The 15486-nt window shown below is 44.5% G+C and overlaps 1 protein-coding gene across 1 annotated transcript; it reads right to left on the bottom strand.

Annotated features, from left to right (window-relative positions):
* Positions 1-831: 831 nt before the first annotated feature.
* Positions 832-14975, bottom strand: LOC134452154 (C-type lectin domain family 10 member A-like). The gene is made up of 8 exons (XM_063202511.1): positions 14891-14975; positions 13342-13446; positions 4846-4941; positions 4469-4564; positions 3742-3807; positions 3366-3517; positions 2947-3056; positions 832-1750 (listed from the first exon to the last, which is right to left on the bottom strand). The coding sequence occupies exons 1-8, from the start codon at positions 14967-14969 to the stop codon at positions 1597-1599; spliced, it is 858 nt and encodes a 285-aa protein (XP_063058581.1). The 5' UTR covers positions 14970-14975; the 3' UTR covers positions 832-1596.
* Between the last annotated feature and the right edge of the window lie 511 nt (positions 14976-15486).

Here is a 15486-nt window from a genome sequence, read left to right as displayed (position 1 = left end):
TATTTTAACAATCATTGATAGAGAGGGCACAATGAGTCAATGGAAGTCCACAATAGATCAACACTTGACAGTGACATCAATGACTGTAGATTGACAATTACGGCGTACCAATGACTCCTAACATTGGAAGGAATAGCTTGATGGCAGCGTTCGGTAGTATGTCTTTGAACTGTAGTAATACTCATACTACATGTTGGGCCCACTATAGAGGTATGCACAACCTCGACTTGTAAGACAATGCAGTAATGATTGCATACCTCAGAATTCGATAGCGGCTGTCACTTTGCTCCACATATGAAGAAAAGTTTCTGAGACCCGTTTAGGATAGCCCTCATCCATGCGTCTCCTCAACCCGTTGCTGTTTTCCATTCTCCATTTCTCCATTCATTTTTAACTACAGTAGATGACTTTCTTCAGCAGCTTTCCAATAACATCAAGTGTCTGTGTAGAAATGACCCCCGTTTTCCACCATGGCTAATAAATCAGATGACACTCCTTGGACTGATTATATTATATTTTATATTCCAGAATGTACAAAATAGCCAGAGGTCATTTGACCTTGGAAGACATGGTTAAATACATTGCAATGTATTCGCTGAAAGGCTTTCCAAGAATAAAGACATCAATTTCATGATTGGTAATCCATTGTTGGTAAAAAAAACAAAATGACCAGTAAGAATCAGGTTATCTTATTAGAAATTTACATTGTCTTGTGTGTATCAAAAATGTACATGGTATTGATGGAAATCAAAAGTAGTTTAATTGATCTGATGGCTTGGATTGATGTTAACCTTGAAACGGTGTGTGTGTGTGTGTGTGTGTGTGTGTGTGTGTGTGTGTGTGTGTGTGTGTGTGTGTGTGTGTGTGTGTGGAGCCGAAATATCTTGAAAGTCTGCCCCACCTACTTTCTACTAAATTCTCGTAATGATGTCAAAGAAATGCAGTTTTTTGAAGCGAAACATGTATAAATGATTACCAGTTTCAGACAGAAAACTAAAAAATGTAACTGTTACTAACATGTATCCTTGTCACCGGATGACACTTGTGCCCCACCTACTTTCTACTAAATTCTCATAATGATGTCAAACAAATTCAGTTTTTTGAAGCGATGCATGTATAAATGATTACTAGCCTGGTAAACTAACGCCACCCGCTGGACGCCGAAATTGTTCAGCTAGTGAGTGGGTCTGGCCTCGGATCTGAGAACGTTTTGAACGCTGTGCCCTGAGTCTGGCAAAACCAATCACAACGCAGCGATTTGTTTTGAATTAAAGTGGCCGGGGTTTTGAGGAAGTGACGACGAACCTCGCAACACCGTTGGGAAAGTACATCAACGGCAAAGATCACCGATTGGTCAGAGTGCCGGCACGGTTTGAAAAAACAACAGGTTGTTCTCATCAACCATCTTCGGAGGTATCGTTCATCGGGGCCAGACTAAATTACTCCGGTCTCACATTTAGGCTGGTTTATCAGGCTAAATGATTACCAGTTTCAGACAGAAAACTATAAACGGTAACATGTGTAGTTGTCACCGGATGCCACTTGCTTCGATTGCATTGAATCGAAGGTATGACGTCATGACAAAAAGGCCCCTTCTCAGACTTCAGCGGCTGCTTTCTCACAGATGTATCTGCGTGGTTCTATGCAGTGGGCATCGTTCAGCTTGGCTTGATCCTCCAGTGATGCACAGTCCTCTCCTCCCCCTAGACCATGGTGTGTCCAGTTGTCTGGCTGGCCAGGCTCCCACTGGCTGTAATGAATGAATGAATGAATGAATGAATGTCTGTCATAGTACAGGTTCAACGACATTGGTAAAGACGTGAATAATGGACCAGTTATGCCAAGTGCCACGTTTGCAGAGCAGTTGCTTAACCAGTAGCTTTACATAACTTCATTGCAGCGGAAGTAAACAAAACAAGTCAGTGGTTCAATGGTAGGAAAACCTCTGTTGTAGGCTAAATGTAGGCTAATGAAAAATAGAGCAGGGTATGCCAAATCTGAAATTAATTCCACACATCAATAAAATCAGTCATTGCACTCGCATGGCTTGCCATTCCATTCCACATTGATGTCCCTTTTGTTTTCAACATCACACACAGACCTCTGATGTTTAGCAGCATCAACCCCAACCTCATTGCAGGCACTTATGTTTTCTCCAAGTAAATGTGTGACCAGTCATGTGGCATGCACATTTATTTGAAGAAGCGCCCAGACAGCATAGAGTGCAAGCTTCGTGGTGCCACTACGATATAGCCTCGTTTTTCGTGGTTGGGCAACGCACGCTGTCGTCGAGAGTGGGTGAGAGTGAGTAAGAGAGAGAGATCACCCGAGCAGCGTGCATTCCAGAAGGGGAGCGCTGTCGTTGTGTCAGCTTCATGCCATCTCTCCCTTCCTCCAACATTGTCCCTAACCCTAACCTTAACCCTAACCCTAAGCTTAACCCTAAACTTAACACTTGTTTGAAGTGTTTGATTACCGTCGTTTCCAGTTAGCCTTCAGTCACGCTTGATTGTTGCCGTCCGTCCGCATTATTCTTCCCCCCAGAACCAAACTACCCCAATTGTCAATTCCCCCTTTCGTCACCCAACCACGAGAAACAAAGCTATTCATAACGGCACCACGAGGCTTAAAGTTGTTTTTTTTCTATTTTTCTCGTAAAGACTTCACGAATGGCCCGAGATACGGTTGAATGAGGATACTTAATATTCTTTTTGTATTTCTGTATTCTCTGAAACAGCAGCTGCATCATTTTTCAGAGGCCTGGATACAGGTATACATGGATATGATCCAAAGTACATTCTTGGCAAAAATGCAGTGAGTCCTTTACTGATGAAACATGAATGTAAAAAATGTGTAGGTGCCAGAAGTAACAAATGCTTGTTTGACCATGGCAGCATGTGTCCTGTCCTGTATCCTGTCGGCCTGTGGGATGACGGCACAACTCACCTTTTATCCATCACAAGCGGAGTGCCGTCCACCCATCGCCACACCTCATTGATCTCGTCTGTGAGGCCCACCCAGTAGTATTCAGGTACCGAGTTTGTGGTAATGAATGTCTAAAATGGAAGGGGGGAATAGTGATGCTACAATGTGACATGCTCAAGTGTGTAGTAAGTGTGTACATTTTTTGCATTGGTTATATTCAGGGCTCTAAATTATTACCAGCCAAAGTAGAGTACAGGCTAGTAGATGTTAAACACCCACTCACTAATGGGTCAAAGTTTCTAGTAAGTCTTCTGTTCTACCAGCCAAACTGAATTTTCACCAGCATTGCGCCGGTTAGCGGGTGTTAATTTAGAGCTCTGGTTATATTCAATGTCTTATATGAAGAAAGTGACAATTAAGTGTCCGGTAAGTATACGTACCCACTCCTCTGCATCGTTTAAGATTAGGAGCAAGCCTCCTTGTGTCCTACAATAGTCTCTAGCAGCATGCCAGGCCAGCTTGTTAGAAGAAAAGAGGTAGCAACTGGACCCCTTGGCAATCCAGTTGCTCTGGCAAGGGTTCTTGAAAGTAACTATGGTGAATAAGAAGACATTGAATGCCCATTGGGGAAACGTACTTCTGTTTGTATGTATTACTTCTAAAATGTGAAACTGTGTGAATGGTTGAGCTTGTGACAAACATAGTATGTACTACTGTATATGGGACTAGAACAGAGCTTGTCAATGGAACAATCAGGGAATAATTACAAACTTCTGTGTGAACTCCTTAAATATCCTCTAGAAATTGCAGGTGTACCGTTATGCTGCTTGATGCTCAAGATCTCAGCTGTGAGGTTAGCCAGTGCTGTCATGAGTTTTTGATCTGAACGAAAAGCGAAAACCAGTATGTTGTTAGATAAACTATTCTTCCATTCATTCTGTTCAAACACACTTGAAGTTAACAATTTTCCAATGTTTATTTATGGATATGGATAAGTGGATTTATGGACAGGACACTTCAATTCCAACATTCCACTTTTCCCCTTATATCTAAGCATAATGGAAAAGTAGCTGTAGTGTGTAATAAAAGCACCAACGTGTTGGCTGAAGATATCAGTCCTCTCAGCAAGCAACTCTTTTTCTATAAATTGCTTAACTACGTTACTATTGTTGCAAATATTCCATAGTGCTTAAGTTCAACTTTTCACATGTCAACCAACGTGTTAGTTGTAGCTTTAAACCAATAGATGTAGCGATGCCATTCACTGCAGTTTCAAGCCTTTGCAGCCTCTGGTCATTTTGACCAACTGAAGAATAGAGAGGAGTGAAGATGGACACACACAATGTACCAAACCTACAACAATAGTCATTCAGGTGAAATCATGTACAGCATTTCCACTGAATGCTAAATCCGCAAGCAATAGCTAGGAATTAAAAGGGAAGTGTTCATAGGGGTTATGGTAATGACTGGTAAAGGAGGCAAAGGATGTTTGTGTTGCTTTAGTCACACTTGGGTTAAGTGCAAAACAGTAGTGAAGTCAAACCTTTCTCCTGGAGGTCAGAAGACATTGCGTTCATAGAGGTGGAGAGTCTTGTGACTGACTGTTCCAGAGAGGTCATCCTGCCACCCTCTTGTGTCACTGAAAACAGTGATGGCATACATAACTTAATAGTATTTTAAATATAGGTGTATATATATGAAGAGTTTCATTGCAAAACGATGTGACTTTTTTTCGCATTTTATTATTGGAAATGACTGTTCAGATGTCCTATCATTTATGTATGAGTGAATCCTTGCCATTCAAATATTTTGAGAACGTCAATTTCCCAAAATGTTCCAAAATGGATATACTGTACCTGTACGTCAATACGTCATTTTGCAACAAAGCTATTTAGTATTGTAGTTCTGGAAACTGCATACCCGTTTGTTGCAGCTGAGAGGGAATCGTGTCTAGTGAGGATGACATGTTATTCACGGCCACTTCAAGTCCCTGCAGCCTCTGGTCATGTAGACTAACTGGAAAATACATATGCATGATAAGCAATGGAAAACATCAAGGTGAAAACAGAAACATCAACACACAACACATGCATTTCCTCCCGTCTCTTCTATGTTAGGCCTATCGAACATGTACTGGAATGACACTTTCAACAAGTTCACTTTTAAAAAAATGTTTTATATATATATATTTTAGGGGCTTTTATGCCTTTATTTGATAGGACAGTCTGAGATGGTGACAGGAAGTGAGTGGGGCAGAGAGACGGGGTGGGATCGGGATATGACCCCAGCCGGACTTGAACCGGGGTCCCCGTGGGCTTGCAAGCCCAAATGTGGGGGGCTTAGCGCACAAGCGCCACAGCGCCCCCTCAAGTTCACTTTTAAACTTTGTAGAGAGAGAAAGATAAGTTGCGTCTGTGGGGTAGTTTCATTAAAAATCTTCAGGTGCTCATCGGTATCCAAAAATGAAAACTTGGTACAGACAGAGGGGGTCCGAGGCACTCTGAAATCCATTTAAAAGTCCTTTATTTTTACATGGACATCAAGTCACTTTTAAACTGTTGGGTCATTCCATGTCAATTCACATGATTCCCTAGAATCTCTCCAGGTGACGCTCTCCGATTTGACTGATACCTCTCATGCATGTACCTTTTGATGTCAATTGAAAGTATTAGCACCGTACGTCTAACGGTTGTGGAGATGAAGCCCTCCAAAGTTTGGGTGCCACGCCTACTTTTCAAGCCTATGAATTGCATACAAAATTTACAAGCAGATTTTGACACCTCTGGTTTTAGTTTGAAGGAAGATACAGGCCTAAAAATCACCATGGCCCCTCAATATGACCCTGTCTACCAGATGATGTGCTTACAAATAGCATGCCTTGATTATTTTTGGCTATATTAAGCCTTAAAAACTGAATTTGTAGATAGCGTAATGAAGAGTCTTGCCATTTTGGGGTTCCAGATCTTGGAAACTATGTATGCTTTGGGAGTTATAATTGATTTTCCATCATATTTGGGAACTGTACAGTGTATTCCAAAATAATTAGGGCACTCAGACTTGAAATGACAGAATAGGAGAGACTCAAAAACAGCTTTGGCATAAAATGACCCTACGGTACCCCCTACTTCAGACCTCAAATTAACCATGTGGGCACTTGATGACCAGAAAGCCCTCTTAAGCCCATGTACAGCAGCACTGTATCAAACATTCAAGCTCGGAAAAACATTGTTTTTCAGAAATCTTCATATTAATCTAGGCCTTCAACGTATATTTTTTTCTTTATATCTTAACACAGTGTCTGTTTTGTCTGCTGCCATCTGCTGGTCTAAAAAAAGCAACAACAGTGTAATGTAAGAAAACAAAAGGGGCTGGAAAGTCTTGCCCATAATTTACCAATAAAGCACTGTAATTATACAGTATATTGCTATATACTAATTATAATTTTAACAAGCATGATGCATATTATCTAGTTTAAATGATTTCCTAAGTGTGACTGCTTAATGCTCAATCATGATGCCAATCCCAAGATGTCCTCGACCCTGCACTACATTTCTACCATGAGGGTGGGGGTGTCCAGGTAGAAATGTAATCATGATTGAGCATTCTGCATGATGCTTGTTAAAATCATATAATTAATATATAGCAATAGAATTAAAGTGCTTTATTGGTAGCCTAGCGAGCTTAACCCCTAGGGGCGTCTAGATTTCTAGGCTACTTTATTGGTAAATTATGGGCAGGTGTCAGACTGGAAATAAGAGCACAGTTGCAGATGTGGTTCAGGTTCTTTACTTCAACAATAATCTTCAATTCATCAACAAAGGACTTGGGTAGAATACAAAACTCAGGAGGTCACGCATGAAATCACAGCTTGGTAAATACAAAACTTAGGAAGTCTTCAATGATCAATAATCTTCATAAACACAGTCCAGTAATCAGTATAGGCAGTCCAAGATCCATGTACAGAAATTAGGCAGCGTGACAATGAATTCCAATAATGGCAGAGCAAGAGCACAAAGAGTTGGGCAGACACAGTACCTTAACCAAGAGAGATGTTCAAGGAGGCAGCTTCACAGAAAGAGTCTTTAAGATTGTCCAGAGAGCACAGTCCAGTTCCAAAGCAAAGACAAAGGCACAGGGGTTTCAGCAAACATGAGCACATGCATGAACAGTGGGTGCATCCCAATATGTGACCTTGCCTCCTCCACTTGCCTCCTCCACTTGCTTCCCGTCATGATGACATCACTGACAACAGCATTATATTTCAATATCTTGCAAAAGCTCAATTGTAAAGTTTTTTTCTCATTTGCAATTGGGATGGTGAATGAAAAACAGTCCCTCAAAAGTTGTTGTGGCGAGGCTGACAGCTGGGAAACTTTATCGTTTTCTCCACGGAGGAGGGGCCAGGAGGCGGGACGAGGAGACAAGCACAAGTGGAGGAGGCAAGGACACATATTGGGATGCACCCAGTGACAAACAATTCTCAAGACAATTTAAAGATGGCCGTCACTTCCTGTGGGCTGAGCGTGTCACTCGTTGACTCATGTGCGCCCTCCGCTGTTCAGGAGGGCATGTGTTCGGTGGGATTGTGACAGGAGCCCCCCCACGAGGCCCGGCACCTGACGGGCCAGGAAGATCAGGACGTGTGTCGTAGAATTCAGAGATGAGAGACTTGTCCAGGATGTCCTTCTTGGCCACCCATGAACGCTCGTCGGGTCCATAGCCCTGCCAGTCCACCAGAAACTCCAACGATCGCCCCCTACGCCGGACATCCAGAAGCCGTCGGACGGTGTATGAGGGAGCACCATCAATCAATCATTCTTGGAGCTGGTGGCGTCTGGGATACTGGAGACAGAGGAGAGAAAATAGCCTTGCGGAGCAGGGAAACATGAAAGACAGGACTGCATCTCATTGAGCGAGGAATATTCAACAGGTAAGCCACAGGGTTGACTCTCCGTGAAACTCTGAATGGGCCAACATACCTCGGAGAGAGTTTTCTGGACTCTGTTTGTATTGGCAGGCCCTTTGTGGAAACCCAGACTCTGTCGCCTGGGCGGTAGACCACTGCCACCCTTCTTCTCCGGTCAGCCTGGCGCTTGTGTTGTTTGGAGGCCCTCTGGAGGTTCTGGCGAGCTCTCTTCCATAGACGACGGAGGCGTTGAACGGAGGCGTTAGCAGAAGGCACTGGACCATCTGTAGTTGACCCTGGGAGGAAAGCAGGTGGGTAACCTGTAACAATTTCAAATGGAGACAATCCAGTGGACGAGGAGGTTAGTTGATTATGCGCTATTTCTGCCCACATTAAGTGGCTGGCCCATGTGGTGGGATTAGTAGAGCAGTAGCAGCGGAGGTATTTCTCTAATTCCTGATTGACTCGCTCGGTTTGACCATTACTCTGAGGGTGGTAACCTGATGTGAGGCGAATAGTTACCCCCATGAGTTGCCAGAAAGACTTCCAGAACCGCGCAATAAATTGTGGGCCTCTATCCGAGAGGATTTCCTCCGGCGGTCCATAGTAGCGGACAATCTCCTTCATGATAGTGTCAGCTGTCTGCCGGGCAGTTGGAAGTTTCTGTAGGGGGACAAAGCGAGACATCTTAGAAAAGCGATCAACAACCACCAACACAGTATTGAAGCCATTAGAGATGGGCAGCCCAGTTACGAAATCAAGTGAAACATGGGACCATGGCCGCCGGGCTATAGGCAGGGGTTGAAGGAGGCCTTGAGGGCGTTGATTGTCAACCTTGTTAGCGAGACAGACAGGGCAGGCAGATACATATTCATTTACATCATCTTTCATGGTGGGCCACCAGAATGTACGATCAATGAGTTCCATGGTACGTTGGCGTCCCGGGTGGCCTGCAACACGTGCATTATGCCCCCACTCCAGCACCAGGGGTCTTTGGGCAGATGGGACAAAGGTTTTGGAGTCTGGCGTGTCGGGTGGTGGTTGTTCCAGCTGGTGGCCATCTCGCACCTGTTCCATCAGAACCCAGCGGACAGGGGCTATCACACATGCCTCAGGGAGAATAGAGTCGTGAGTTACAGGAGAATGGTCAGGTGAAAACTGGCGAGAGAGGGCATCAGGTTTTACATTTTTTGATCCAGGTCTATAAGAAAGAGTGAAATGGAATCTTGTAAAGAAAAGTGCCCACCTTGCTTGACGAGGGTTGAGTCTGCGAGCGCCACGGATATATTCAAGATTTTTATGATCTGTCCAGACCATGAATGGATGTATTGCCCCCTCTAACCAATGACGCCATTCTTCGAGAGCTAGTTTGACTGCCAGCAATTCTCTGTCACCCACATCGTACCGACTCTCAGCTGGGGTGAGGCGTTTTGAGAAGTAGGCACAGGGGTGCATCTTCTGGTCCTGGGGGTTTCTCTGAGACAGGACTGCTCCTACACCAGTCTCTGAGGCATCTACCTCCACAATAAAGGGCTGCTGAGGGTCAGGGTGAGTTAGCACAGGCGCAGAGGTAAATCTTTGTTTCAAATCAGTGAAGGCTTGCTGTGCCTCAGGTGTCCACCGTAGTTTGGTGGGGTGTCCCCTGAGAAGCCCAGTGAGAGGGGCCGCTACGGTACTGTAGTTCCTGATGAAGCGCCTATAGAAATTAGCAAACCCCAAGAAACGTTGAAGCTGCTTCACTGTGTTAGGGGCTGGCCAGTCTAGTACTGCCGTCAATTTGGACTGGTCCATAAGCAGACCCTGAGGGGAGATTACAAAGCCCAAAAAGGTGGTGTTAGTGGTGTGAAACTCACTTTTCTCCAGTTTGATGAACAGCCTGTTGTGTAGTAGTTTCTGCAAAACCTGCCGGACATGCTGGACATGGGTGTCTAGATCAGGGGAAAATATCAAAATGTCATCAAGAAAGACATAAACGAATCGCCCCAGAAATTCTCTCAACACATCATTTACAAATGCTTGAAATGCAGCAGGGCAATTAGTCAGGCCAAATGGCATTACCAAGTATTCATAATGGCCGCTTGGTGTTATGAACGCTGTTTTCCACTCATCTCCACGTCGAACCCGGATTAGATGGTACGCGTTCCGAAGGTCCAATTTCGTGAAGATGGTGGCTCCACCAAGTTGGTCAAAGGCAGTACTCATCAGAGGCAGGGGGTAGCGGTTCTTGACGGTTATTTTGTTCATCTCCCTGTAATCGATACATGGTCTAAGGCCGCCATCTTTTTTGCCCACAAAAAAGAATCCTGCTGCTGCTGGTGACGTAGAGGGGCGAATCAAGCCATTCTCAAGGCATTCTTGGATGTAGGTTTCCATTGCTTGAGTTTCAGGGATGGACAGGGGGTATAGCCTGCCTCTGGGTGGCGTAGCACCAGGAAGGAGGTCAATGGCCAGGTCATAGCTGCGGTGGGGTGGTAGAGAGGTGGCCTTGTCTTTGCTGAATACTGCACTGAGGTCATGGTACACAGCAGGGACTTTGGACAGGTCAGTCGGTACAAATGATGTGTCTGCCACAACTACAGAGCGAGTGGGTTGAGGGTCAGGAGAGAGATGGTCTTTGCACTCTGGACCCCATTGAGTGAGTGTACTGGTGGCCCAGTTGAAGGAGGGCTGATGGTGAACAAGCCATGGGTATCCTAAGACAAGAGGGTCTTGGGGTGAGTCGATTAAGAAAAATACACAGCTCTCTTGGTGTTTCTCTAGGGTGGTCATCTGAAGAGGTCGGGTACAGAATTCCAGTCGACCAGATCCTAGGGGTCGTCCATCAAGGGCCTGTACTGCTCTAGGAGATTCACATGGGAGGATGGGTATCTGCAGCTGCCGCGCGAGAGTTTGGTCCAGCAAGTTGACTGCAGCTCCAGAGTCCACTAAGGCTTGAAGTTTAACCTGAGATTCCCCGCCAGTGCCCCAGGAGAGACACACAGGTAAGTTACAGCGGGAGAGGGGGGCAGAGGTCACTGCTCCGCTCACCAGGAAGCCCCCTTTCCCTGGTGGGCATTGGCTTTTCCCTGCAGCTCTGGACACTGAAGCCGCTGATGATCATGGGACCCACAGTACAGACAAAGACCCTGCTGGAATCGACGGCGTCTCTCTTCAAGGCTCAGGCGGGATCTTCCCAGTTGCATGGGCTCCTCTCCTTGGTCGCTGGTGGGCGATGGTGCAGGCAATGGGAGTTGTGAGGTTCGTCGTGAAGGAGAGATGGCTCGGTTGGGCTGGAGAAGTCGAAGCTCTCGCCGCTCCCTCCGTCTTTCCTGTATGCGTTTGTCCAGGGCTGTTGCCAGTGTAATGATGTCATCCAAGTCGTCACCCCAATCTCTGTTCACCATTTCATCTTTCAGGGACTCTCTAAGCCCTTGGTAGAAGGCACTCACCAATGCTTCACCTTCCCATCCGGTCTCAGCTGAAAGGGTGCGGAATTCAATTGCATAGTCAATCACTGACCTTTGCCTTTGGGTAAGTGTGAAAAGCCGAGAAGAGGCCTGTCGCTGGGTGAGTCCTTCATCAAACACCCGCTGGAGAGCGTCCATGAACCTCTCGATGGTCTGGCAGTCTGGGTGGCGATGGGTCCACAAGGCTGTAGCCCAATCCAGGGCCTTTCCCTTCAGCCGAGTGATGATATAGGCGACTTTGGCTCGCTCGGTGGGGAAATGTGCAGGCTGCAGCTCGAAGATCAAAGAGCATTGAGTGAGAAACCCTCGGCAGGCTGAAGGCTCCCCAGAGAAAGGAGGTGGAGGAGAGAGGCTTGAGTTAGGAAGAGAGGGTGAAGCATTACCCAGACTCCCCACACGATTGCCAAGCTGGTTGAGGGCATCTTCCATTTGCAGTAGGCCATCTTGTTGGGAGTGCACAGTAACGCTGAGTCTCTGAACATGGCCGCAGAGTTCTTCAACATCTGCTGCGCTACTTTGATTTGGTTCATGCATGATGTCAGACTGGAAATAAGAGCACAGTTGCAGATATGGTTCAGGATCTTTACTTCAACAATAATCTTCAATTCATCAACAAAGGTCTTGGGTAGAATACAAAACTCAGGAGGTCACGCATGAAATCACAGCTTGGTAAATACAAAACTTAGGAAGTCTTCAATGATCAATAATCTTCATAAACACAGTCCAGTAATCAGTATAGGCAGTCCAAGATCCATGTACAGAAATTAGGCAGCGTGACAATGAATTCCAATAATGGCAGAGCAAGAGCACAAAGAGTTGGGCAGACACAGTACCTTAACCAAGAGAGATGTTCAAGGAGGCAGCTTCACAGAAAGAGTCTTTAAGATTGTCCAGAGAGCACAGTCCAGTTCCAAAGCAAAGACAAAGGCACAGGGGTTTCAGCAAACATGAGCACATGCATGAACAGTGACAAACAATTCTCAAGACAATTTAAAGATGGCCGTCACTTCCTGTGGGCTGAGCGTGTCACTCGTTGACTCATGTGCGCCCTCCGCTGTTCAGGAGGGCATGTGTTCGGTGGGATTGTGACAGCAAGATTTTCCAGCCCCTTTTGTTTTCTTACATTACGCTGTTGTTACCTTTTCAGACCAGCAGATGGCAGCAGACAAAACAGACACTGTGATAAGACATAGACAAAAACATATACTTTGAAGGCCAAGATTAATATGAAGAACTTTGAAAAACAAAGTTTTTCCAAGCTTGAATGTTTGATACAGTGCTACTGTACATGGGGTTAAAAGGGCGTTCCAGTCATCAAGTGCCCACCACATGGTTAATATGAGGCCTGAAGTAGAGGGTCATTTTGTCCAAAAGCTGTTTTTGAGTCCCTCCTATTCCATCATTAAAAGTCTGAGTGCCCTACTTTTTTTGGAATACACTGTACAGTTCCCAAATATGATGGAAAATCAATTATAACTCCCAAAGCATACATAGTTTCCAAGATCTGGAACCCCAAAATGGCAAGACTCTTCATCACGCTTTTCACAAATTCAGTTTTTAAGGCTTAATATAGCCAAAAATAATCAAGGCATGCTATTTGTAAGCACATCATCTTGTAGATAGGGTCATATTGAGGGGCGATGGTGATTTTTAGAACTGTATTTTCCTTCAAACTAAAACAAGAGGTGTCAAAATCTGGTCGTAAATTGTGTCTGTAATTCAGAGGCTTGAATAGTAGGTGTGGCACCCAAGCTTTGGAGGGCTTCATCTCTGCAACCGTTAGACGTAGGGTGCTAATACTTGGTATTCTTTCAATTGACATCAAAAGGTACCTGTATGTGAGATTTTGGGTAAATCGGAGAGGGTCATGTGGGGAAGGCGTGTGAATTGACATGGAATGACCCTATTTAAACTATTTTCAATTTCCCCAAATGTAATGCAGAACTTCCAGTAGGCTACTGTGATGACTGCGATGGTGTGCAGTATAATGTACACTACACAAACCTTTAAAAAGCAAATAAAACCTAAACAGAACGGCACAAAAAACATCAGCTAATCACTTACCTGCACCATGTATTTCCGTTGACAGTCTAGTCATCGATGCCCCGAGGTTTGTCACCGCACTCTTCACCTCTGGCAGCTCGTTATATATTTCTTGACTCTGAGTTGCTGAGGAATATCAAGTTTGTATCATTTAACCATTACTTTCCAGTAAACATGATCAAACAGGCTTGACTGTTGATTAAGCTTCGGAACCATCTTAATATGAAGTATGAAGAGCTCTGGTTAGATTAACCCATTGATGCCTAAAGCACCTGCGCAAAAGGCTGGTGAATGCCTAAGCCCTCTTTAAGAAAAGTTGCCCTCAGCTAAATATCTCGTAAAAACATGCAATAAGTTGCATTTAAACGCTAAGACCCTCATCTTGCATCAGAATGTGTTCATTCAGCTCTAACATACCAAGATTTTTAATAAAATTGTCTAAAATTTGTGGGCTGTTGGCCAACCGGAAAATGTCCTGAACCTCCCAATGGCCAATCCGCCTCTGCCTGCGCAATGATATGGTTTCATCGCTGCTCTCTTCACAGTCGCATGCAAAAACAAACCTTATGAGGTAATACAAACATTGTAGTAAGAATCAATGTATGCAGTTCAACAGGTTTCTGTGTAATGTGCAGACTGGTAATGTCAGTAATGCTTAATCGAGATTGGTCACCGTGAAGTAATATGTACACATACAGTACATACAATAAAATTGCATCATGAGCAATCATGGTGCAGTCAAGAAAGCATGGCCCAAAATCAGCGTCTCCTACTGTATGTGAGTCCCATAATGTGGCAGAGGTGTAAATTGAAGTAAACGGAAGTAAATTGATGTTGTAAAGCTTTTGCCGTGGCTTATGCCAGAGACCCAAGTCTCGAAGCCGTCTCGAAGCCTAGATACTCCCGTCTTTTTTCCCATTACTTTACTGTCTCCTCTCAAAACTGTCCTACCCAATACAGGTCGGTGGTCCTACCCAATAAAGTAATGTACACAAGTACATGATATTATATTGTTATCAAAGCTGTTCTCCTGTACTTATACTTCAACTTTATACTCCTCTGGGAATTACCAAAAATGTTTTTGATATTTTTTTTGTCTTTTCTTCCCAATTTCTTGCTTTTATCTTTACTCCTTCTTATTCTATTTTCACCTGCCATTCCTTGTGCTTTTATTTTCATTTTATTTTAGTTTAGTTAAATTTATCTTACTTTACCGTACAGTACATTGAATTACATGTAGGCTAGCCTATGTATGAAATGCACTATACAAATAAAATTGCCTTGCCTTACCAACTTCTGTCACCGGAAGGGTTGTGTGTGTGTGTGTGTGTGTGTGTGTGTGTGTGTGTGTGTGTGTGTGTGTGTGTGTGTGTGTGTGTGTGTGTGTGTGTGTGTGTGTGTGTGTGTGTGTGTGTGTGTGTGTGTGTGTGTGTGTGTGTGTGTGTGTGTGTGCGTGTGTGTGTGCGTGCGTGTGTGCATGCGTGTGTGCATGCGTGTGTGTGTGTGTGCATGCGTGTGCATGCACTGTCTCCTGAGTGTTCTAAGCTTTTTGTGTCTTCTAAATACAGACCTGTTTGCTGCAGCTTTGCTGGGAGTGAGTGTATAGAGGAGGCCACCTGGTCAGTCTTGCTCTCCAGCTCCCTCAGCATGCTGTCCTGTTGACTAACTGCAGAGCACAAAGCACAAGCCTTCATCAGTATATGATATCATCTGCGGTTGGAGACACATCAGATTCAAGGTGTGTTATAGCTGTCTACTTTTCGTAAAAAAACTTTTCTTATTTGATAGTCTTATCTTTAAAGATAAGATGATAACAGAAGATGTGTTATGGAAAATGTGTTATTATTACACACGCACGCACGCACGCACGCACGCACGCACGCACACACGCACGCACGCACACACACACACACACACACACACACACACACACACACACACACACACACACACACACACACACACACACACACACATAGTGAGTATATAAAACTTGGTTAAGCTCTTCTACTTGCATTTCAGTGACACAATGGTGACAAGAATCAGGAACAGTGGAACAGTTATGAGGATGATGGAGCATGCTTTTGAGCTCAAACGGCTAGTAGATTTTGCCCTCTTGGATGAATTGTCCTCTGAGGAAAGAAGAGCAACATAGAGAAATTATTT

This window comes from Engraulis encrasicolus, chromosome 7 (assembly GCF_034702125.1).
Source record: "Engraulis encrasicolus isolate BLACKSEA-1 chromosome 7, IST_EnEncr_1.0, whole genome shotgun sequence".
Classification (NCBI taxonomy): domain Eukaryota; kingdom Metazoa; phylum Chordata; class Actinopteri; order Clupeiformes; family Engraulidae; genus Engraulis; species Engraulis encrasicolus.
Note: the sequence above shows the minus strand (reverse complement) of the source record. Positions and strands in the feature narration are given on the sequence as shown.

What these genes read in the sequence shown, in the direction of transcription:
- LOC134452154 (XM_063202511.1), bottom strand. Translation starts at nt 14,969, where the DNA reads ATGCTGAGGGAGCTGGAGAGCAAGACTGACCAGGTGGCCTCCTCTATA. An exon ending in AGCAAAGCTGCAGCAAACAG is followed by an intron (nt 13,447 to 14,890) that starts GTCTGTATTTAG and finishes GATATTCCTCAG; the next exon opens with CAACTCAGAGTCAAGAAATA. An exon ending in AACGGAAATACATGGTGCAG is followed by an intron (nt 4,942 to 13,341) that starts GTAAGTGATTAG and finishes TGTATTTTCCAG; the next exon opens with TTAGTCTACATGACCAGAGG.